Source organism: Mycteria americana, chromosome 6, assembly GCF_035582795.1.
Source record: "Mycteria americana isolate JAX WOST 10 ecotype Jacksonville Zoo and Gardens chromosome 6, USCA_MyAme_1.0, whole genome shotgun sequence".
Classification (NCBI taxonomy): Eukaryota; Metazoa; Chordata; class Aves; order Ciconiiformes; family Ciconiidae; genus Mycteria; species Mycteria americana.
Window position 1 is genome coordinate 63,246,143 of NC_134370.1, and position 17,301 is coordinate 63,263,443.

Here is a 17,301-nt window from a genome sequence, read left to right on the forward strand (position 1 = left end):
AGAGGGAAAGAGAGGCAGTCTGAAGTCTGAGAAAGGCTTTTGTAAGCAAATACTCGAAACAATGATTTCTTGTTTTCCAAAGTGACATAAAGACGTTGAGTTTTAACTGTTTCATGGACAGTGGGTCACCGTTTGGATTCTTTCAACATAAGAAAGATACCCTTTTGTTCTCAGCAAGGCTGAGGGGTATCTAACCTTAGCAATTAAACTTCACTGCAGAATTTATACATACTTTTTAGTCTTAAAAGAGCTGTAAAGTCAATAACTACCACATCATGACTGTAAAGTCAATAAATATCATGTTAATATTCTCTTCTCTCCAGCCAAAGCAGAATCTATTTTGCAGCACACCGTCTTAGAATTTATTAAAGGCAAATCTAGAGGCTGAGCCTGAACACGCATAGGAGGACAAATGCAAATGTGTTCAAGTCCACGCAAATGAAGGAACGACCCATTTCAGTTATAAAATCAAATTCTGCCTCCTTCTGACTGGCTTGCACCTAACTCCTTCCTCATCGTATTGAGCCTGGTCCTCCTTACTCTTAAACCAACGTACCTTCACCAAATTTAAGAGAACTACTCCTGATTTATACTGATATTCACTATTGGAAATTGGTAATTAAACATCCTGTTCAACAATTAGCAGTAAGAAAGCAAAATATGAGGAGGTTCAAGCCTATCAGTTGATTGGTAATAGAATAAACTATAATAGGCTGAATTAACAGTATATTTTTTCCTTTAATAGAACCAATTGAGTCATTCACTGAAAATGCATTATAGACATTGGCATTTTTTCAAAAAAGATTTGAGTATTTTTCCCATTACCCAGCCAGCTCTCTCCTCTGCCCTGTGACTTTGCCAAGTATTGAAAACGTCTGTTTTTTTCTACAAAAAAAAGTAATGAGAGCGCAACACTGAGGTTTAAGGTGCTGTTTCAGATATACCTGATTAGTTACAAAATAAAACATTAGGAACTAAGTATTTATCTCAGTAGTCCTAATTCAGGGATAATGATAATCATCATCAAAATACAAACAAAGGAAACCACTACTATATACAAGTATCCCTGTGCTGAAAGGAGCCCAGACAGGATTTGAGGGAGGTTTACTGCGTGCTCTCAGGAAACTGGGTGGTCCACAGATCCTTAAAACACAAACCCCACTATCCACAGCCCAAGACTTGAGTACTGGGATCCCTCCTCAACAGCTGAATTCTGCTCATATTTACTCAGGACTGCAGGTACAGACAGTAAGGGCTGTAGAGAAAATACCGTTATAAAATATATTCCTCCTTTCTTCCCTCTGTTTTGCTAAGGGAAACCCAACGACAGGACCGCAGGCTGGTGGCCACAGAAGATGATAAAACCCCCACGCACCTTCCGTCTTGCCCACACTGATTATAGCCCATCGATTCTGGGCATCCCAAGTCTTTGCAGTGGGAGCAGAGCATGCAGCAGTGTTCAGATGGCAGAAGGGAATATGAAACGGCCTCTGGGAACAGAGTTTCAATACGCAGCTTTGAAAAAACGCCAGGAGAGAACCAGCTATTTTTCCATGCAGAAGCCTGAATGTGTTTATCTGCAGCTCAGACACCGAATGAATCATGGAAGCACGTCCCCAGGCACCAAAAAGTGAATCCCGAAGGATTTTCTGTTTGCCTGTGAAACACTAGCAGACTAAATGTCCGAACAGGGCTTTAGGACACCAGCTGGAGTTGCAAGCAGCAGACGGTTTGATTGCTCTTTCTGGGCACACATGGATGTATTTCCTGACCCTCAGAGACATCTTCCTGCAGACATTGAATTTGAAACTTGAAGTGACTTAATGCAGAAACCTCTCTGCATAAGAAAAGAACGGCGCTGGACAACCTGTGAGACAAAGGGGGCTGGGATGTCCTCCATCACGCGGGAACGATGAGCGACCCCAGCCTCTATTCCCAGGCTCTTCCTTCCTCTCCCCCTGCACGACAGTCTTGGCCAAAGAGTTCTTTAACCCCCTCCAGCGCTCGTGGTCCTGTGCGACGCCTGCCCACAAAAACCAGAATCGCGACCTCCTTCTCAGAAGACATTTTAAAAATTTCTACTTCGAGCAGAATGGCACAACAGAGAGCTTGCTAGAAACACTTGCCTTGGGGACCTCTCATGCACCTCTCCTACCTTTCCACCATGGAAAAGTCCTTTTTCTTTCCCTCTGGTTTTATTTTAACTCTTCTTGCCTTCTATTTCACAATAAAGAAAACACACTGACCTCTCAGGAAATCTTCTACTATTTTAAAAGTTTGCACTCGTCAATCTCACTGGTAGCAATATAAATCAACATCTCCAGAGAAGAAGGAACCACATGATTTTAACTTTCATTTCCTAGCAAACCTCTAGAGATTCATCTTCCCCCCGTATTGTTTTAACTTTGTCCTAATTTTACAAGTTTCCATTTCTCTCTAACCCCCCTCCACCCCCACCAGCTTCCAAACTAAGTTCTACCTTGCAGCTAAAACCAGATACCGTTGCACATAGGAAAATATTTAGTATAGTAATTCTAGCTTGCTTGGTGCATCATTAAGTACCTGTACACCATACTGAGCAATAGCTGATGCTAGGAAAGATTTGAAGTATCCATTGAAGAACAAAGATAGCAGAAAACAAGCAATACTTTAAATGCAATTATAACTAATTAGTATAACAATCAAGAATGATACAATTATTTATTTTCTAAAATTTAGCGCAAATCTTAATTCTCCTCTAGGAACTACCTGTTCCTGAAAATTTCCTCCAGGAGAGTTTTCACTGAAGAAAACTGTACACATAAATGGAATTCAATGTTTATACTGAGCAACTTTTAACTTTACAATTCCATTTACAATGGAATAATCCAGTCATCTCCTTTAATTCCTGAACAAAAACTAAAGCAACAGTTGATTCGCCCCCTTCACAAAAAACACCTTTCAAGATCCTCCAAACCTCTTTCAAAAGGAACATGAGGGATGGGGCACCTGGGGAAGGACTTTTCATCGTCTTCCCTCAACAGCTGTTGGTGCAAACGAACTACATATACACAAAACTCACATTAAGAACAAAAATCGCTGCTTTAACAGTCGTCTTGCCAGACAATATTCAGAGCAGATATATCAATTTCCTTTACAAATTCCAGAATTTTTAAAATTGCTTCTTTAAATTTTTTGTAATCTCCCTGTGTATTTTCTTGGCTTAAGCTTTATGGGAAGGTTTTACAACGTGCATGAGGAACGCAAAGACCGTTCTCCAATGTATGCCAAAAGGGACAAAGTGACACTACTTGCAATTCTGCAATGATTCTGTAGAGATTTATCTTCTAGCACTGTGAATACGCTACATCAAATCTTTTACCTTTACAGATTTGGTGACACCGTATCAGGACAACATGTTTTTCAAGGAGGTCCAAAGTGACCTTGTTGACGGCAACAAGTGAGCAGTGCTATAGAGAACGATGCTAAAGGATTACACCAGAAGAGGCTCCTACAACCACAGAACATTTTAAATGACTGAATAAATTAGCACTTTGTGGTGTAAGAGCAACTCTGAATTCCTAGAGTGCAGTTTTCCCCCTGGCAACGTCCCAACTGGGGAAAGGAGCTTGTGCCCCAAGAACATTTTCCAGCCCTTGGCACTGGCATGTCCTCCTCCACCAGCAGAATTAGAGTCCTGGTAACAACAAACTTTAATTAAGCTTTAAAAACAGCAGCAATGGCTTTGCATAAAAAACATCTCTTGACAAAAATAGGAGCAAAATTCCCACAAACATGTCTGTGCCTAAGGTGAAAACACATTAGTTTCATTTAAGTTATCCCTTCAATTCTAATTCTACACAAGACACACACAGATAAACTCAAAAGTTCTCCACATCATCATAAATACACTTCTCTCCTGCTGTCCCATCTATAACCAAACCACTAAAGATAGATGCAGGATCAAAGTTCAGAGTCATTTTAAGGCCACAAAGTTTGATAAGACACTGCATACCCATCATCCGATGACAGTACCTCCCTCAGCCCCAAACCCCAAAGAAGGAACGAACACACTCACGGGTCAAATAACCAAAACCAAAGTGCACAGAAAAAAATAAAAATGCTTTATAAGTATGATAACATATAATGGAAAAAACCTTAGTTTCAGTTAATTTGGGGACCTTCTCCACATACTACTTTTAGCTCAGGGTGCTGCAAACTGCTCTTTGCCTTAGGCGGGCAGGGTTCATTCCAGAGGATCTGCTCCAGCGCTGGGGTAGAGCAGCCCTCTGCCAGGGAGCAGAATAACAAATTGATAAGCTTCCCCTTTAATTTCAGAATGCCTTAATTATTTTTATAACACTGAGCTGGTTTTAATTTCATGAATAATGTCCTGATTTTTAACTGGAAGCTGAACGGAATCTGTTCATCTGAAGAGCAGCAAAATCAAACCTCGTTTCCCCGGTTATGAAAAAACTTACACCTTCTGCCTACACTTAACACTCACCTACAAAGGTGAAATATAGATATAAGCAATGAACTATTATAAAATATTTCCAGTTGCTATTACTCAGTCTCCCATTCTCAAAGCGAGCCCATTTCTTATTTTCTAACTCTGCAAAGCACAGACTGTTCATCCAGACTTGAGCGCTTGTCTAACTTCACATGTATTGCAAGGTGCCAGCCAGTGTGGTATCTGTATTCTGTCCCTAGTTAGTTATATTTGTGCTAGCAGGCACAACATAAAAATGAGATAGGGCTGCCAACTCACACATGGGCACACTGAGACTTCCCATTTTGGGTCTTGGAATAACATAGTGCAGACTGCTTTACCCTGCACGTAACTGCTCAGAGCTTAATAAACTGTTCAGACAAGCAGATGTCCCACTTTCACCACACCTTCTCCCTCATCTGCTACAATGCAATCCCAGCTGGAAAGATGATGGCAAATTTTTATGCCATTTCTGCATCACCAGGCTTCCCTGTACAGTGGCAAACCACTACGCTCAGTAACCAAGTTCACCATGTTCGCGTTGCTGCAGCAGCAAAAAGAGCCGCAGTAAAGACGAAGTCCTATCTCCGACATAAGGGCTAGGACACTGATACCCACTGCCTCTTGCTTTTTCGTATGTGGGGAGGAGGAAGAAAACAATGTTAAAGCTAAAAATAACTGTGTGCATCAACCCCCAAAATTGCTGAGGTTATTTTTTTGTAACTCCACAAGCCACTGTTTCAGGCACAATCTAAACATGGAAAATTTGAGCCCCAACACACTGACGCTTCAGAAGACACGTGCATTGCAAAATAGTCAGTAGGAACCAAAATTCTTTTGCGACTATATCTAAGAACATTTTCAATCAATGCAAATACAATCCCATCTATAAACATTTAGTAACTGAAATGACACAAGATCTTCTTTGTTCACAACTTGTTCCAGTTGTCCTTCTCCACCAGCTGTTTTTCTTTCCTATGTCATGGTTACCGAGTTCCCCGTCTTAAAATGAAGCAAAGAACATATTCATCTACCACTTAAAGAAAAGACATCTTGTCCGAGTCAATCCGCAGGCCAAACCCAAAGCTCTTTGGTGCTTTGCAGGTATGTTACAATTTCATCCAGATCAAACACTCTTAATGGATCCTGGGTGGGTTTGCTTTTGTTGTAAGGCTATTTACTTGCTTTTCAATACTTGACACTTAAGAAACCCTGCCCTCTTAACTCACCAAAATATAGTGACCTAGATAAGGTACAGTTTTATTTAAGTATTTTAATTCAAAACAAACCCAACAAAAACGCCGCCCCCCCCAGCTCCCTCATTAAGGGTCTGATCCAACTCCCATGAACGTCAAGAGATGATCTGCCACTGACGCACTCTAGTGCTGGCTTGGATCCCTAGATCATCAGAATTTAATTTCATCTACCGGTTATGTTATAGAAACCAGCTAAAACATGAAGAACAACTAAAAATCAAGCTACAGCTGACTGTAACTATAGCTGTCACTAGCACCCTCCTATTTTAAACATCTGCAGCCTCTACAGCCTATGTTCGGAGCAGCAATGCGTGCACACACGCACACATATATGGACACTGAGTCATTTGCAGGAACAGACAGTATAACCCACAGTTTTGAAACTGAATTAGGAAAATACTAGTGGGAACTAACAAGAGCCACATTTTGTTATAAAATCTAAGCTTTGCTGAACAAGAACTAATTTAAGGAACTGATGACATCAGAAATACTGAAGTCAGATAATTATAGTGAATTACATTTCAACCCAGGCATCCAGATATTCTTTATAAAGACAAAGATTGTGGTTTTTTATATTAGCAACCGAGGTTGTCAGGGGTACCAGGTCTTCTCCCAAGAATTATTAAGCATCATTTCACACGAGTAGTGTGTGTACACTATGTCTACATTTTTAATGACTCACAGGGTGTCTAGAGATTGAATATGATGGGATTCAATCCGCAACCATCATCTTTAACATGAGAGTTCAAAAATACTCAACAAAATTGATTTGGCAGAGAAAATAAGTTATGGTTATTTGTGTCACTAAAAAACAAAGGATGTGTTGAATTAAAGGAAATTATTTTTATTCCTAAACCATGCAAGTTATAAGTGCTAGGTCTATTTTAGTGCTGATGAAGTAGAACAAGAATCATCTGAAAATAAAATTTTTCTATGTTCTCGACTCTGAAACAAGGGCATGAAGCAAAAATCATAAAAAAGGAAACCACATGATCATGTAGAAACCTACTGCCTCAGCTAAGAAAAGAGAAGAGAGAAAAAGGGAGAGGGAAAGGAAATGCTCTTCCAGGAGTTCAGATCCCTAAGTAGGGCTGTGTTTTGCAGTCCCTCTGGCTGCTTTCCGATTTCCATCCACTTTGCCAGGAAACTGCTGAAGCTCCAAAAAGCTGTTACGGAGACAGGACATTCCCAGACTGCCACCGTGCCATTTGGTGGAGCACTTGCTAATTTTAGATTAGAGGAGGAACACACTGGGACAATTAGCCAAGAGCCACTCCTGGCCCGTGCTCCAACCCATCTTCAGACAAAACTCACACCCAAACAGTAAGACTGACAGCAACACCCTTCAAACACAAACAAAAAAACAGAGGCAAAGGAGGATCCACCATGCCTTTTTTGGCAGAATACATCTTTCAGGGGAGACGTGCATTTCAATCCCAAAAGCGACCAGTGGAAATGAAAACCTTTTGCTGAACGGCACCCTATGCGGAAAACCCACCTGCAAGCGGTGAAGGTTGCAAAGCAGGAGGGGACTGTTTAACGGCAGAGGACAGGGAAGATGGCCAGAGAGAGCTCTCCAAAAGGGTATCTGACTGCATGCCAAAAGAGATTATCTGGTTGCAGGGATAATAATATTTGGCATTACATGGTTTGATAGCACTCAAAGCCATCTCCATGCTGAAGGGCAAGAGCTCTTCCACCTGTTCCCCCTCTCTGCACTGTCCAGCATGGGGGACGGGTACAGCGGAGAAGAGATAGACCCATTAGAGATGGGGAAAGGAACCCATAAATAAGTGTACACAAACATCATACCTTTAACAACACAACATCTACAGTCCTGTCCACCTTGGAAATGTCGCATAGGCTGTATCGCCTCTTATGGCGTTCGTACATTTTGTCCAAAAAGCCAGGAGCGGCGGAGAAGAGCCCACCATGAACCCCGGGCTGACCGCGGCCAGGCGCGCTCCAGACCTCTCACGTACGTGCTCAGAGGAGTCCCCGTGTCTCAGCACACCAGCCTGTCCGAGCCTCTCAACAGGAAAAAGAAAATCCCAGAGCTGCGACCGGCTGATAAAGTCTTCTTGGAACAGATTTGCTTATACAGGCAACGCAGGAACTTATAGCAAACAAAAGATATTTGAAGAGAGCTTTATACATATAGGATTTTTTTTTTTTTTTGCAACTGCTAAGAATGGTATCAGCCTTCCTGTTATAGTAATAATAATAATAAAAAAAAGTTTTCCAGACAACTTTGATATCCAAAAAGCACCAGAATGAAAATCCTGCCCAAAAAGAGAACAAAAGCCAGATGTGTGCAGCAGGAACCCTGACGCTCCAAGAGGGAAGGCAGAAGGTAGGCTCAGCCACGACCGGTGTAATTCAGGAAAAAAAGAAAAAGAAAAAAAAAAGCCGATCACCGTATCCAAGGTAAATACTGTCACCAACGTGTTTTTTCTTTCACACTCTCGTGCACTGAAAGAAACAATAAAAAAAGGTACTTTCCTCCTTTCAAGTTGGTCCACTGTTCACCAGACAGGAGGGCTGGGGTTTGCGTTAAGTTTAAATTTCTAATGACAGCACAGGGCAAAAGGAAAGAAAATAATGAAATAAAGCCACTCCCTCCTGATTTGGGCTGGGACGTCACTACTTGCCTTTTTAGTCCTGCACCAGTGTTCTCCCAGCTTTCAAAATTTCTTTGCAGTTGTGGGAGCATGATTCATCTCTTCAGAGAGAGGAAAAAAAAAAAAAATAAAAGAGGAGGGAGGGGGGAAGAAAAAGCAGCAGCTTTTCTTCGCCAGCCTCTTCCACCTCCGGCTGCAGGCACTCGGTGTGTGTTTGCTCGGTCCAAAAAGTGACTGAGAAGCAAAGGGATGTGTTTTCGGAGAGGTAAAAAGACTCTTCCCTCTCCCCCAGGCCAGGTGAATGAAAGACAATTTCAGGCTTAACAATTCCCCAAAACAGGAACGGAAACTTATGATTTGATCAGTGCACACAGGGGGGAAAGAAAAGAAAAAAGAAAAAAAAAAAAAAAGGAAATCAGCCATTTACTTTTTTTTTTTGTTTGCAACACAAAGCAAAAGATTTCAGCAACGTGCTCTCCAGAAAATACAATTTTCCCTCTTTTATTCTAGCCTGAAAGGCAGAGCTTTTTTTCTTAAAAAAAACCCCCAAACAACAAAAACTAAAAAACAACCCTAAAGTTTTTTAGTCTTTCTAATGCTGGGCCAGTCGGAGCGTCTCTCCCCTCTCAATAGCTCATTCACATCAGCTGGGCCCTGCGTGCACGCTGCCACATGGTTTCCTGTTTTCAAACTGCCCCCTTGCAGCCCCCTCCGCTTTCCACCCCACCCTGACCTCTCCAGGGATGAAATCTTTCCATACTTCCCTGGCTTTAGACATTCCCTCATTCACCGATTCAAAAGGGAATGGGGGCGGTTTAAAAAAAAAAAAAAAAAAAAAAAAAAAAAAAAAAAAAGAGAGAGAGAGAGAGAGAGAGAAGAAAAGGGAAAGGGGGGGTTTTCTGTGGTTGGGAGTTTGTAGCAAGCAGAACTTGCTGCTTTTCTGGGCAGAAAAGCTGGAAACACAGGAATTGTTAATCCCATGTTGCAAAGCAGGAAACACAGACATGGCAGACGGCGCTTATCAACCCAACGTTTAATTGCAGATCTCCAAAAGCCATCTTCCGCGGCACTGGGTGAACTGGCCCTCTTCCTGCTGCTGGGATTTGCTCCACTCGTGGAGCTTGGTTAAGGGTTTGTAGGTCTTTTCATCCAGCCCCGCAGGGTGACCCAAGTCTCCTGGTTGTATGAGGTGCTTTTTAACCACCAGCTCAAGCTCTGGCAAAGGTTACTCAAACCCTGCAACCTGCCGAAACGGATAAAAAGTGAGTTTTCAGCATTTGCATTCAAGATGAGTCTTCCAAAGGAGGTCTAAACCCATCTGCTGCGAGCAGGCACTCCAGCTCCTCTCTTTCCAGTGCTACCCAGTCTTCTGGCCACCTGAAAACATTGCACCTGTGAGTAACACAGGAACTGACTCCCCTCCACGACTATTTGGTAAAACACCGAAGGACAGGAGTTTACAGAAACACAAAGTACTATTTTGGGCTCTCCTGGATATGACACCCCCAATCCGTACAGCCAGATTACGCAAAAGCATAATTACTCTCTAAACTTAGCAGACTCAGTAAGCAAACTGAGAAGGGTGTCTTTTAAGACTACAGCACGGCTCTGGCGCGGTGGCCAGCCACCGATCAAAGGTCCGCCTTTGGGCATCACGCCATGAACATGTCCTCATGCGCTGGAGTGGGCTGGGGACTTGCTGCGGGTCAGCTCCTCCCGGTAAGTGACACAGGTATGCTCTTACCTAGTCAACGCGAAGCATCTGCCCCCACTTTCCTTAGGCTCCAGTCTCTCCCTCACAACCCAAAGCTTCATCTCCACCACACCACCAGCTGAACTGAGGAGGATCTCCTCTATGAGGCTCTCTTACAGCTACAATCTCTGGCTCAAGGTCTCAGCCAATGACTCTGTTCTCCTCAACAGCGAGCAGAGCTTCTGCTTTCAGTATTAGGACACACACGAAATGTGGCAGTACTTTGGGGACTTTCTGGAGCCACCAGTTTTCTCCACAAGTAATGAATCCCAGCAATCATGTGCCTGTCGAGATGAGGAATCAGAAATGGCTGTGACAGCATTCCAGCCCTTCAAACACTACCATAAAAGGCAGGGATTTCCTCAAATCTAAATTTACAAGACAGGAACCTATAAACAAAGTGTATGAATTTAGTTCAGGTGAAGGAATTTGCAGCAGTTGCTGTACTTCGATGATGCTCTAATGTTTCATTATGGAGCACCCGTATTTTTTTAACCGATAGAGCAGTTAAGTTTGTTTTCAGATCAATCTAATGATGGCTGCTGGTATATAAGGCTGAGATTTATCCAAACAACAGCTGCACAGCTCTGTCAAAGCGCTTCACCTTTGAACAGCAGAACCCCTCTGGTGACCAGAAGGAGATGTTCAGCTGCAGGGCTCAAGCAATGCCCACCTTGCAGAGGAGACTGCCACGTGAGCATCGCTCCTCACTGTGATAGTGCATCTTCCACAGAGATGCGATAGGTCTGCCTTGTAGCTGCATCAACACCCAGTCTGTGGTGGCTCATGTTATCTCACCCTTCCTACAGGTAAGGAGAAATGAGAAACGTCTCTAGCCAAAGGAGGTGAGAGACGCCGTGGGAGATGTGCAACCTTCACAGCAGGAAGTTAAAAAGAGGAGACCAATTTTTCTGAGATACGCACAAGCATCTTGGTATGGCCAAAAGCCAGAAGTAACCCAACGTGTGCCTTCATGGGACAGGAGGGAATAGAAACTTCAGGTGGAAGGCGCAGACAGGTGGCAAGAGCTGGCTAGGGAAGCTGCCAGGCCAGCGCCAGGCAGGGTGACTCTGGGCACAGGACATGTCCCAGGACTCAGTACATGTCCATGCCCTACCTGTGAATCAAGATGATGACCTGCCCTCCTCCATAATTACGTGTCTTGATCTAGTAAAGGTTGCCAACTGATCCCTTTGGACTCTCTACACCTTCAGCCACAGAGGGAAATAATCAAAACAAACAAACAAATAAACCAACAAAAAATATCCTCTTCTCTCCCTTCTCTCTTTCTTTTCAAATTTAAGCTTCCAAATCCCTAATTTGTTCCAAGAGTTTTTCTGTGGTTATGTTCCTGACTCACAGCCAAGATCAGGAGGGCAGTGACGATTACAGACACCCGAAGTCCATCTCATCTTCATTTCCAGACTTTACTGTTGAAGGGGGGGAGAAACATAATATAAACAAATAGAAGATAATATGCCAGACACGCTCCCCCTTGGGAGACCATCACTCTCTTCCCACATTAGGTGGGGCTTTTGCTGCATTGTTTCAAGAGAAATCTTGCCTTGCACACAGCCTTATATACACACAGGCACGCCGAGCAGACGCAGAAGGCAGACTCGGCCCGGACGAAGCAGAACAAAGGTTTCCAGTCTCTTTTGTCCATCTATTTAAGGCAGTCCCTCAAATGCCATACGCATATTTACACAGTATATAGTATTTATGCTCAGAAACACAATGCACCAGACAATCAGAGGATAAAGATTAAACAAAAAAAGCCCTACTCCAATGAGTCAGTAATTCTCTTTTTTCCTGCGAGTTGCTCAAAATGGAGCGGAGACGCGAGCAGCAGCCCGGGCCACCGGCTGCTGATGCGACAGTTCTGGGCTCCTTATTGAAAACATCTGGAAGCGCTGAGCCGCTTTGTGCAGACAGGAGTTTGAAATTATCCAATCGTTTCATATCCAAACCAAAGTCCAGCACTGCGGATTTCAAGGGAAGGAAAAGGGGGGAGGAGGGGGGGAGGCGCTCGGTCGCACCGTATGATCTGTAACTCATCCAGATAAAACTCCTCCTCCTCTACCCGCTAACAGACCTCTTAATGACAAGGAAATCATGGTTATTCTGAAACAGGCTGCACTATTGTTATCTGTTTCAAATTACTTTTGCCATATCGTTATGAAACACTGAAAATGATGCAATCTGCAGAAATACTCAAGCGTATTAACTTTTTTAACTGTGGCTCTGATAGGAACTAATGGAGCAATAGATGAAAGGAAAAAATTCTCCCTGTCTTAAGCAAGTCAAAACCCACTTTTGGGCACTGAACCCAGGAGATAATAAATTTGTCAGACAGTAAAAGAGAAGAATTACAATTTCAATTACTCTTTTCTAAAAAGAAATCAACTTTTGGAAAGGGTTTTTAAAATTTTATGTTTCTGGCACTTGCAAGGATAGACAAAACACCCCCCGCCCCTTTTTTTTTTCCCCAAAAAACCTAAATAAGGCAAAGGAAATCTGCACTCTCATACTGCAAAGTCTGTAAGAGGAGCGCGTCCAATCTGGAAGGGAGCACACATCCATCGTGTCTGCCGGGAGGTAGGTCAGCACCCGCGTGAGAGGAGACCGAGATGGATGCTCGAACGTGGATTTTGGAAAAGACCAGGCAGTTGCTGAATGCTAGCGAGCACTCACACTGCAGACCTTGGTAAAGAGCCCTGGATGTTAGATAATGCACCTCTCATTCTTGCAAGAGCATCGCAAGACTGACTCGCTCCCACCCTGCCTGTCTGTCTGCATCCCTGCAGCGGCACTTTGGTCCAGGGCTGCATCCCTCCGGCCGCAGCACGATCCACCAGTGCCGCACCGAGCAGTGTCCTCTTCATGGGGTGGCCCCGAAAGGCTGGTCGTGATTTGGGATTCCCCTGTGAGACAGGGCATAGAAAGAAGAGGAGTCAGGGAGAGGGACATGGACAGTCCCCCATGATCAGACATTGCAGGGTTCCTGTCCGCGGCAGGCATCGTGCTGCTGTAAGGGGGAGCTCAGTGCTGCAGGCAACAAATCTTCACAATCCTGGTCCTAGAACACCTCGATATTCACCAGCCTGACTTAATCCTTGGGGCAAATCTTCCACAGTACCAACACAAGTTTGATTCTCCAGCCTGGGCAGCCCCTACTCTCCTAAAACTTCCCTATTTAAATCATTCAGATCTTCACGCAACAGTCTGGAGACAGACATTTCCCTGCAGAGCAATACTGTGCTTTGGGATGACACGACCGAGCTGAATTTTATATCCAAAGAAACCACCGTACAGCTGCAGCCTGCGTTCGAGCTCGAAGAGATAACTGTCTAATAAACAGCTGAAGAACCACAAAGGAGGAACAAGAAGGGCTTGGAAAGCTGTCAGACATACGGATACATGGCGCGCGTGTTTTGAGAAAATACAAAAACACCTTGCAAGACCTTCAGCCATTTCCTGACCTTCCCTTTTCTAGTATTTCTCAGAGACTCAGTGTACATTTCTCAGGAATTCCTATTGTCCAAATAACCTTCGGAAAAATGCTGAAGCTTTGGTCTGCCACGGAGCATGCCTGAACATCCTTCCAGAGGAAGTCAACTGCCCATCCTACTGCTCCCAAACGGCTACAGGAGAAACACATCCCACGCAAGAGATTAGCAGCCCCTCAGCTGACTTTACATTGGTTTTCAACATCTAGTTCTGCCTTTACCAAAAATAACCGCAAATCGAGATGCCTGGCTGGGTGAAGTGCTGTGGGATCTTGGACCACACCACAGATATTTATTTAGCGTGTTATGGGAGTTGAGAGAAATACTTCTTGCTGTCAAACACCGGACATGTTGTTTCACCCTGTGAATTCCAGCATCCTGAAAGCGGGGATGGGAAAACACGAGTGGATAAAGTGGGAACAGTCCCCAAAACAGGCTGTCAAGGAGTACCTGAGCTATGACCCGCAGAGGCAAATCAGCCTCCCAGAAGCAACCTGCGCTGCACGTTCCCTGTGCCCTCCGGGACACCGGCTGCTCCCGCGCTCAGGCACTTCCCATCAGGGCATGGGGTCTAATTATCTACAGATAGGTAAAACGCAAAAATATTGGGGTCTTTTATAAAGAATAACACAATTTTCAACCAAGACATCTGGATGCGAGATACTGCATTGGTATCACAGCTGGCTCAGCCCAGCCCGAAGCTGCTGCCAAAGGGGGTCATCAGAAACAACATTCACTTCTTTGGCCTCATCCAGCACTAAAGCTGCTCATGTTAGCTTAGCTTAAATTTCCCTTCGTGTTTTCCAGTTGATGGTAACGAACGTGCAAATTTTACACACACACAATGAGCAATGATCTTTGCTAATTATAGTGATTCAAGCCTCCTACTCTAAAGGCAGGATTACAATTTCTGGGATCTGGAAAGATAATGATATAAGTATTTAAAATAGCGAATTGTATTTATAGGAGTTTTCAAACAATCGTAAACATTACGCAAGGCATTCAAAATTGGTTTGCACAGGGTATCCACCAAATATTTGAAGGCCTGCTCAATCCACACTAAACCCAAACAAGCCATGTCTAGTAACGCATCCTACAGAGGATTAAAGTAGGAGATCACTGCATTTGTCCCAAATGTAAGAAAAAGGGAATGTTTCATTACCTATAAAGTTGACAAACGCAAAACTCAAAGGAATTTTTCATTTTTATACCATGCATAATAGAAAAGCATGTTCTGACATCACTGGGGTAGATATAGGATATAAGAAAGTCTTGATTTACACAAATAAAAACATATGTTCCATTATTCCATAATAACAAGTTCCAGAAAGAGTAAAGCCTCACAGTTCAAGGTACAAGGTTAAAACTCTGTATGAGCTTTTGTGCAGGAAGACAGACCACATCGCATTTGTGGAGTGCAGGAAACATCACCTTGTCTTCCAAAGTAACAGCTCGATACCTGTTGCTGTAGGCACAGCACAGGAGCGGACAGACATCGCCTGAGCTGCTCTGGGATGCCTCGCCGTAATAAGAGATCGGCTCCAGGATACGCCTGGTGGATGCTTCTATCTAAAGAACTTATGTATTTAGCTAAAAACAGAGACAGGATAGCAGATTACATAGATGAATTGGCGGATAAAGCCCAACAAAAATGACGTATGGTATCAGTGAGTAAAATTAATAGACAATATAAAAATGACACATCTTGAGCTGAGGAAATTATTCAACTTTTACCATTCTTTTATGCCTTCAGTTTAAGGCACTGTAATCTAATTGAAAAACAGAGAAGGGTCACTCAAATGAATAAATCATGCCAGAAAATGATTCAGCTTCCCTTCTTTTTTTTTTTCTTTCCCCTTTTAATTGAAGTCCCTACGACTCAGCCCTTGGGAAGCCCACACGACCGTGTATTGTCCTGGCCAGGCACTCTGTCAAAATGGAAAAAGTTATCTCTTCTTTCATCTTGTAACTTGAAAATCTGGGAGGGGAAGTGGTGGGAAAGCAGAGCACTGTACAAAGGCACCCATCATATTTCCAGGTCAATTTTTTGCTTGGCTGCTAATGAAGGCAGGGGATTGAAGACACTGTGGTATTTGTTTTGCCCTTCCAATTTTTCTGTTTGCTTTGTGGGGAGGAGGATCTCAGACCCGACCGGTAACTGAGATGCTCTGAGTGCGGCCAAGCCCCCCTCTCCCCAGCAATAACAGACACTCCAGCTCACCCTCCTACCTACACTCGCATCCAGCCAATATTTTCATGCCCTCTCTACATGCATTTGGAAACTTGAAATAAAACCCAACGCAAACTTTGAGAGGAGGCATTCGGATTCCAGCTCCTGCCTGGGAGGTCTGCTGTAGGACCACATGAGTATTCATTTGCTCACTGTTTTATGCGTTTCCCTGGTAGTCCTCTGTAAAGAATATTAAACAAACATGTCTTTACAGCTCGAGAGCCCAGGAAAGAATGTTGACCCCATGGAAGAAACCTGTTCTTACCAATTTTTACCCCACTTTTATCCCCCTGGTCTAAAGATGTCTGTGCAAGGGCAAGGATTCATCAAGTCCACAAAGCCATCGTTATGCACTGCTATAGCAATATATGCTAAATAAGTTCTCCTCTTTAGCCCAATTTTAGAAAATATTCCTAAAGGAATTTTAGGACATAAAATGTATGTATAATTAACAGCCAGATACGTGGAAGCATTGTCATTAGTGAGGAATTTTCTCAACTGTTAACACTGCTCCAGAAAAATAATAAAATATTTATTTATAAGGTTATAAAGTAAAATATGCTACATCTCCTCTACCAGCTTTTCAAAGATCCCTTTACAGTAACATTTGTTGTTGCAGGGATAATTCCTAACTGGAATAATGGATCCAAACCCTGCTCCTATTCTTCTCCACTCAGTTAGAGGTAGGGAATGTCCCTGCAAACACTGAGAACGTCAGCTCAATACAGGTGTTTCAGGAAAACTTTAATTGCTGGGGTTTTGTGCTCCCCTCTCTCATCTCCCACCTGCCACAGCTGCTGCACTTCCATACACTTAACAGCTTTAATCGATAGATAAATAAACAAATTTAAGCCAATGGACAAAGACAACTGGGGACAAAAATGTCAAAACCCAGCATTTATTGTATCTGGGAGCCTTGCAATTTCCCAGAGTTACCCTTCCACTTCGGGCTATCCCAGGAGCTGCAAAGGTCACCGCATTGCAGATAAAGAAAATGGAGCATCTGAAATTTCTCGCCAGTGACTACAAGTAAAGGGTTGGTTTTGTTTTCTAAGGAAGAAAGGGGGAAATGTTCTGGAGCTCTCTCTCGAGGCTAAAATCCAAAACATTTACAAGACTCAGAAGCAAGAAAGCTTGCAGATAATCAGCAGAACTGATGCCAGTTCAATCAAAGTAAACCAGTAACAGCAACTGGGAGGAGTACAGATTACGCAGCAGCGTTCTGTACAGAAGAAAAATATTCTTTTCGTTATGCAACGGTGAAATAATTTAACTATAAACCCCTTCTATCCCAAGTTAGAATTTCTGACTGCTCAGCTAGTCATTTTGGCTATTATGTAGCATTACTCTCTGCTGTTTCTGAAGTTAGCCTTTCGGAGAAAAAAAGGCAACTTCAAAACATGCAAAAATTAATGAAAACCATATGTGGGATACTGTCATTATTCCATGTTTATAAGAGGA

General features: G+C 43.2%; 1 protein-coding gene across 13 annotated transcripts in view; it reads right to left on the reverse strand.

Moving 5' to 3' along the window:
* AKAP13 (A-kinase anchoring protein 13) overlaps positions 1-17,301 on the reverse strand; it is a 227,406-nt gene that overhangs the window by 68,777 nt on the left and 141,328 nt on the right. For 2 of the 13 annotated variants that reach the window (XM_075506253.1, XM_075506252.1), the window contains exon 1: positions 7,540-8,289. The exons of 10 other annotated variants lie outside the window; for them this stretch is intronic. In XM_075506253.1, the coding sequence (XP_075362368.1) occupies positions 7,540-7,620 (81 nt within the window). In that variant the 5' untranslated portion in view covers positions 7,621-8,289. Of the gene's footprint in view, positions 1-7,539; positions 8,290-17,301 lie in introns of those variants that run through there. One more of the 13 variants, XM_075506254.1, reaches the window with a different exon arrangement.